General features: G+C 57.5%; 1 protein-coding gene across 1 annotated transcript; it reads right to left on the bottom strand.

Annotated features, from left to right (window-relative positions):
- tcsA_0 (Two-component system protein A) lies at nt 1–7,991 on the bottom strand (the record flags this gene model as incomplete). The annotated part of the gene is made up of 3 exons (XM_014689209.2): nt 1–534; nt 664–7,645; nt 7,849–7,991. 3 exons carry the CDS (start codon nt 7,989–7,991, stop codon nt 1–3), a joined length of 7,659 nt encoding a protein of 2,552 aa, XP_014544695.2.

Here is a 7,991-nt window from a genome sequence, read left to right as displayed (position 1 = left end):
TCAAGAAGCATCACCATCGGGGTCGTCCGCAAGAGGCTGTTTCTTGGTCAACACCCCCTTGTGCTTCTCCCTGTCCTTGTCGATGGGTTTTGCCTCGGCATCCCAATGCGCATCGCTGTTGTCCCGAGTCTTGGTCAATTTCCTCGGCTGTCTCTTGGGCTGCAAAGCAACTGGATCCCCCGTGGACACTGCCTCGGGAGTGCTCGCCTCGGTGGAAGGCTGGCTGTCGGAGTGGTTGGTAGAATTGCGCGTGAGCTCAGGCAAATGCATCGACAGCGTCCTCTGGTCGTTGTTGTTTGCGCTGAGTACGGGGCTATCGGCTGCTTGAAGGCTCGTTGAGTCCAGGGGCATGTTGTACACGGCATCTTCCTGCATTGGGTCGATGATGGAGCTGTTGGGGGCTCTGGTATCCCTGAACACCTTGTTACTCGAAGCAATCGATGCCAAGCTTGTGCCGTTGGCCTCCAGGTCGTTTGGGGTTGTTGGAGAAATGGGACTGATTGGTGATTGTACAGTGTCGATAACGCCAGCCTTCTGTGCATCGGGTCAGTATGCATGTTATAAAAAGTCATGATCGAGGCCGCTCTCTCTTTCCTGTGCGCCCCGGGGGTTTCCGGGGGGAAGGTGTAGAGGATAGGGAGTTTGGGGGGGACGCAGCCTTACCGAAACGTCGACATAGGCGTCCAGTTTCTTTTTCAACACTTCGGAACGGACGGGCTTGGCGAGGTAATCATTCATCCCGGCCGCCAAACACTTCTCCCTGTCTCCCTGGATTGCCGATGCTGTCATGGCAATCACCAGAACCTTGCGTACAGCCTCAATGGAGTCCTTCCTGATGAGTTTTGTGGCCTCGTACCCGTCCAACACGGGCATTTGGACGTCCATGAGCACAATGTGGTACGGCTCCCCTTCGGCGGCCTTTTTACGCAGTCCCTCAATGGCCTTGAGCCCGTTTTCGTAGGCGACAACATTGGGGTAGCCGAGTCGGTGTGCGTACTGAATAGCAATCTTTTGATTGATGGGGTTGTCTTCAGCCACGCAGATGCGGACGTCTTCCTTTGAGACCCGAGACAGGTCCATGAATGGGTTTGGCGAGGCCACCCTGTCAAAGGGCGACGTCATGAGCGAGTACCTGTCAATGGGTGGCGACGCCTTGCCGAGCGCGTCTCCGGCAGACACGTCCGCCTTGGCCTTTTCGAAAGTAACTGTGAACCAGGCGGTTGTACCCTCGCTTTCTTCACTCTCCAGCTGAATCTTGCCCTTCATCATAATCTCAATCAGCGATTTGCAGATGCTCAGTCCCAGACCGCTTCCGCCGTACTTTCGCGCTGTGCTGGCATCTGCCTGGCTGAAGGGCTGGAACAGCTTGGCAAGCTGCTGCGCAGGGATGCCAATGCCGGTATCTCGGACCCAGAACGTGAGCGTCGCGCTGTCCTTGGTTTCGGCGTCCAGCCGTGCCCCTATGGTGACGGAGCCGTCCTCTGTAAACTTGAGGCTGTTTCCAATGAGGTTCCCCAGCACTTGATGGAGTCGGATGGGGTCTCCGTAGATGAGCATCGGCGGGAGGTTGATGTCCTGGATGATCTTGACGTTCTTCTTTGACGTCTTCTCCCGATTGCTATACGACACTGCTCGGACAACCTCGCGAACCATTTCCTCGGGGTTAAAGGCAATAATGTACAGTTTCATCTTGTCAGCCTCCATCTTGGAAAAGTCCAAGATGTCATTGATGACTGTCAGCAGCAAATCTGCAGAAACACGGATCGAATCAGCCATCTCGAGCTGCTCCCTGTTGAGGTCACTGTCCCGCAGCAGCTCCGAGTTGCCAATGACACCGTTGAGTGGCGTCCGCAGCTCATGCGAGACGTTGGCAAGGAAAATGGCCTTTGCCTTGGCAGCTTCCTCCGCCAGCTTGACGTTCCGCTTGGCCTCTGCCTCTGCGTGCTTTGCCTTGGTCTCGGCCTCCAGGGCCTTGGCTAGGGCTCGCTTCTGAACCGACACCATCCCGCGGTTCTCGGCCGAGATTTTCTCGACATTCTTCATTGACAGGGCGTTGGAGTAACTGATGCCGATTTGGTTGACCAAGAGCTGCAAGACGGTGACGTTGCGATCCGTAAAGGACCCTGGCTCGCCTTCGAGGTACAAAACGCCGAGGAGGGGCTTGGTGCCGTGCAGGATGGGAATGGAAATGATTGCCTTGCCCCCGGGATACCGCTGCAGCCAGCCTCCATTCACATTGCCGAACCGCTCGTCCGCGAAAAGGTCGGGGATGAAGACGGTCTCTCTGAAACGGGTACAGTAGAGGACGACATTTTCGGCGATGAGTGTTGATCCGGATAGCGGCAAGCCCGGTTCGTGGGCAGACGCTCCCCTCTCAGGATCTCCGCTTGCCGCCACGCACCACGATTCCGTGTCATTGTCTTGGATGATGATGGCGGCGCGGGTAGCAGACCCGCCGCAGGTTTGCAGGATGACATCACACATTGTCTTGAGCAGCTCGTTGACCTGCAGCACAGACGAAATAACTTGCGAGGACACCAGGATCGCGTGCAGGTCAATCATGTCCAGGGCTGGGAGGCCGACCCCGTCCTCGGTCGGCATGCGCATAGATCCGCGCCACGCACCGATACGTTCTCCCCTGAACTCGGACATGGCGTTGGAAGGAACCTGTGTCAGCTCTTCGCCATCCACCCCGTCGACGGGGCGGTACTGGGCGGGCGGCGGATCCGCGACAAAGTCTGTCTGGATGCCAACCTCGACAGTTCGATGATTCCGGGTCGGCCCATGGAGTAACAGGCTGTGCTCCTCCTCAATGGCAGACGCGACGCCGGCGGCGGCTATTTGTCGATACAGGCCCACCGCATCCTGGAGGGCGGCTCTGGCAGACCGTCTTGCTCGCCGTCTGATAAAGAAGCCAGCCATGACGTAGTTGCCGAGGGCCTCCTCGAATATGAAGTCGTGCTCGGCGGCGTGGTCCAGCGCCTCCTCGTAGTGTTGAATGGCCTGGCCATGATCTTGGGACAGCTCCGCGACCTGAGCATTTAACAATCGGGACCAGGATCGGTAGTTGACGTCGGACACGACCGACCAGTCCTCCATCATCTTGACAAAGCCGGTGAGCTCGTTGACAATCTCTTCCGTCTGAGCGGTGAAGTCGTCGGTTTGCGAGCGAGGGTCTTGCATGAGCCTCAACAGCTGGCCGGCTCGTGCCAGCCCGTAAAAGAGCAGTATCAGCCTGCTGTTCCGCGCCGACCACAGCATCGGAAGCTTCTCTACGCATTTCTGGCCAATGTCAATGGCGCGTTCGTAGTGGCCATACAGGAACAAGGCGCATAGCTCGAGACTCTCGTAGAATAGGGACGAGCGGTTGCTCTCTTGCGTCTGGCTCGTGAGCCAACTCTTGTATCCAACCGAGTCGTGCTGGTCGTCAGTCATGACCCTCAACGGCTCATGGGTGCAGGTCTTGCCCTGCAGGGCGCGGGAGAGCTGTCTGACGGCGACGAGGAGCGCGCCACCGCGCGTGTCCAGCGACCAGTTAACAATGTCCTCGCAGCCATACTGGCAAAACGCCTCCAGGTCGGAGAGGTTCTCGCTGGCAAAGAACTTTGTCACGGCGCAGAGTCCGTAGCTGAGAATGGTGGAGAGCCGGTCTCCGCCAACCGACGCCAGCTCAATGGCATCGTCCATCTGGGAGGTGGACAGCGACATGGAGTACTGTACATGGCCAATGAAGCACGAATGCAGCATCTGGCCGCGCGCCATGGAAAAGGCGTCTCGGGCAGAGTAGAGGAGGTCCTGGCAGATTGTGCCCATGTCGACGGCAAACTGCGTCATGTTGAAGCGGGCCAGGCCAACAACTCCCATCTGCAGGAAGGCCATGCCGGACTGGGGAAAGGCTCCACGGGTGAGGTGCATGTCCAGCATGACGAGCGTGAGGTGGTAATACTGCAGGCAGTCGCTCCACCATGCGGCAGAGGCCGTCTCCGACAGCACGGCTCCAATGGAAGCCGTCACGGGTGCCGTGTTCTTCTTTGGGTTCATGAGGGCCTCGCGGTCCATTTCCTGGACCTGTTTCGCCAGCTTGTGGAACTTCTTGTCGCACTTTTCATACGTGGGCTCGTCCTCGAGAGGTACGCCCAAGGCCGCCAGGCACTCCTTCAGGGAGATGAAGGCAGCGAGCGAGTTGCCGTTCTGGGCAAATATCCTCGACTGCAACACGTATGCCGGGGCCTTGTCCATTGCCGACTTTGCATTGGCAAAGAGGGTCGAGAGCAAGTCATTCGCCAGCGAAAGCTGTCCCATAAACAAGTGGCATTCAGCGGCGCGCAGGTAGAGCTGCATCGTCTCCTCGTAGGACGCATCATCGGCATCATCCGACCACGGGTCGCCCTGCAGCAGCTGAATTGCCGCGCCATAGTACTTGGCGGCTGTCGGTCTGGCTCCATTCTCGGTGGCGGCTTGGGCGCAGTCAATCAGCAGCTTGCGGAATTCCTGCCGCACGGGGACTCGCATCTTGATGATGGAAGCGGCCTCGCAAATGTGGCAAGCGGTACTCTCTCGTTGTCTGGCCTCCACGGCGTAGTACTTCAGAAGGGTCTGGGAAATGATAAAATGCATGCGACGCGCATTACACTCCTTCAGTGCAGCCGAGGCATTGACGTACCTGTCATGCGCAAAACGGAAGCGGTCGTCAGTCTCGCTCGGCACGATGATGTATGCTTGGATGGCTGCTTGGAGACCAGCAATGGCCTCCGCCTCCGTGTATGAGCGTTTCGACAGGTTGGGGCAGCAGTTTGGAATGTCGTCGTCCCCGTAGTCAAACTCGCCCTTCATCAATCGACTGATAATCTCGAAAGAAAACGAGTTGCCCAGCAGAGCAGCCCACGACAAGACGGCCCTGGCCGCGGATGGCAGTTCGTCCAGCCTTCTTGTGATGAATCCGGTGTCTAGCACGTCGTAGTCCTTCTCGCCCTGGAACTGTGCAAACAACCTGTCGAGATCGAAATGCCATATGCTGTCGCGATAGTCATACCAGATGCACTTTTTCCGGTGGCAGGCGCTGAGCATCTCCCGCATGTAGAACGGATTGCCGGCGGTTTTGGCCTGGATGACGAGGGCAAGCGACAGAATTTCCTCTTTTGGCCGGGACAGGGTGGCGGAAACATAGTCGAGTATCTCGGCCTCGCTCAGCGGCTCGAGACTGATCCTCGTGACTCGGGGTCGGCCATTCCGGTGGTTCTCTTCTAGTTGGGCGGGGTATATTATCTTGTCCATCCTCTCCCTGGGGAGCTCCTCGGGTCTATACGTCATGATAATCAACATCTTCATCTTAGCGCCGATGATTTGGGTTATTAGCTCCAGAGACTCGTCATCCGCGAAATGGAGGTCATCGAGACAAAAGCAGATGAATTTGTGCGTGGTGAAGACTCGAAGAATATCCAAGCAAGTGTTCATGAGGCGCGTCGTCTTTGTCGACGTGCCCGCGCAAAGATAGTCCTGAGAGCTCTGGGAGCCCGCCGTGGCGGCGGCAGCGGCATTGGCAGCTTGGTGCTGGCTCAGCGGGCTCGGCGAGCTTCCCGGCGACGACCCGCGCCGTTTGCCGCTACTAGACTTGACGCCACTTCGCTGGCCGGCCTGCTGCGAGTTGTTCGTCGACGGGCGTCCGACCATGGGGCTCGCCGACTCGGGCGGCCCCAGGAGAAACTCGGGCAGGCCGAGCACTCTATGCAGCATCGGCCAGACCGGCCGCACGTACTGTTTGAGAACCTGATGGAAAGGTGTCTCTGTGTTCGTCTCGCCCCAAACCTGCTTAAATAAAGACGAGAGCAGCTTCAGCAAGGGACCAAATGCCGTCCTCCGGGCCGTGTCGAACTTGGCGGTGGCGCAATAGCCGCGCCGCCTCGCTTCTCCGAGAACACTTTGCACCAAGAAGCTCTTTCCAAGTCCCCCAGCTCCTTCAATGGCGACGACCTCGCACTGCCCACGCCGTCGAAATTTGGCGGCGCCCAGCTGTCGCGACAGGCTCGAGCCGCTAGACTCGGTCATGCCCCCCATCCGGCCACTCTCGGGACCGCCAGTGCTCTCCACGGCGCTCGCTGTTTCTACTGATATTGAGTGATGTCTCTCCCACGGTCTCGTCGGTCGGAGCTGGGGCCCAGATTGGTTCGAGGATACAGTCTCGTTTGATAGGGTCTGCGTATCAGACAAGATGGACGGGTGGAAGCTGTTTCTGGGAAATTTATATTCTGACGATCCACCGCCCATGTTGAAAGAGCCGCTCCTTCTGTTGGTGCCCTCTACAGAGCGTACAGAGCTTGCGCCCCCTTCGCTCGAGACGTCGTCGAGGACGACCAGTTCATTGGCCAGGCCGGATCCGTCCGGGAAGCGATTTCGGTTGCTGCCGAGAGAATGATTGCGCGAAACACGGTCGATGACTTTGACGAGCTCGCTCTGCTCTGTAGTCCGACCAATCATGTTTGTCGGGAGTATAAAGAACGACGAGATGTCCTTGGTCCCAATCTCCAAGTCTTTGAGCGCCGTCGAGTCGCCATCGGAAAGCAGCTGCTGAACCTTGACCAGGTCGTGGCGGAGCCCGCTTGCCGAGTGATAACGATCCGCGACATTCTTGGCCGTGCACTTTTGGATAATGCGCCCGATGACATCTGGAATGTCCATCCGCACCGTAGCCACGTTGGGCACCCTTCGGCCGAGCACGCCCTGGACGATGTCCATGGGGGTGTCCCCGGCATACACGGGCTGTTGTGTTAGCAGAGTCCACATTAAAATGCCCAACGAGTAGATATCAGTCCGGGTATCGGGTTCCGCTGGCATTCGGCCAGTCTGTTCAGGACTAATGTAAAGGAGCTTGTTCTTGACGCCAACCTCCTTGGAGAGCGTCAACCAGCCGGTGCTGGTTAATCCATGCTCAAAGGACCTCAACCCAGTGCCAAAAGCCACAATCCTGACCTTGTTCTCCTCGGCGTTGAAGTGAAACGCGTCCCCCCGGATCTCACCGTGAATAATGCCCTGCCCATGATGAAGAATCTCCAAGCACTGCACAGCGCCGATGGCGAAATCCAAAAAGTATTCGAGGTTTATCGGCGGTCGTAGATGACTAGACGTTGCGGGGCGGTATGAGACGTACGCATCTCCTTCTTTTCGCGCCTGATAGAAAGCAGGTCCAAAGTCTAGGACTTTGCCCAAGTAGTTGGCACCTGGGTACTGATAGATGGCGACGGTGATGTGATTACGATCTCCAGGGCCGGGATTCAGTCGAAGTAGATCAATGGGCTTGGCAATATGCTCGCCTAGGGGGTCGGCCGTCCCCGCAACGTTCTTGGCGATTTGAAAAGCCCGTTCTTCTCGGAGATTGTGCGACGACACGCGGGCGACAACCGACTCTTCAACTATGGGAGGGCCATCGGCGGATGACGGCGGCGACGAAATGGGCGTCGACGGACGGTGCGGAAGCGGCGTTTTGGGGGTTTCGGTGCTCTGTGTCTCCGAGGGCGGCACATGGTTGCCATGTTCAGAGGGAGACGGCCGGCCAAATTGTAGCTTCGTGATGGATCCGAGGCTGGATTCGTTGTGCCCTGAGCTCGGAGGCGACGGTTTCGAGGATACAAATCGAGTTCCGAAAACGAGCCTGTTTTGCCATGTCGCCGACGTCAGCTCCTCGCCCAGCTTTTCCGCTTTGAACCGAGGCCAAACAACCAAACATATACATGTAGATATATATATAAATATATACATAGATATGTTTGGCATTCGAACCCGCGCCTCACGTTGAAGAACAAAGCCCACTACCAATGCGGCAAACGAGAAATAAAAATTGTAAGAAAAACCCACCAGAAATCATAGCTCGAGTGGATGGGCTCCTTTGTTTCGTCCCAGGTGTAGCCAGCTATTTGGCGAAGCCGCTCGAATAGTCGAGGCGGCGGCGGGGGCCGCGAGTCGAGGACATCGTCAGGCACCAAAACGGCGCCGTCCAT

Source organism: Metarhizium brunneum, chromosome 2 (genome assembly GCF_013426205.1).
Source record: "Metarhizium brunneum chromosome 2, complete sequence".
NCBI classification, from domain to species: Eukaryota; Fungi; Ascomycota; class Sordariomycetes; order Hypocreales; family Clavicipitaceae; genus Metarhizium; species Metarhizium brunneum.
The sequence above is the reverse complement of the archived record's forward strand: the minus strand, read 5'-3'. Positions and strand labels throughout refer to the sequence as shown.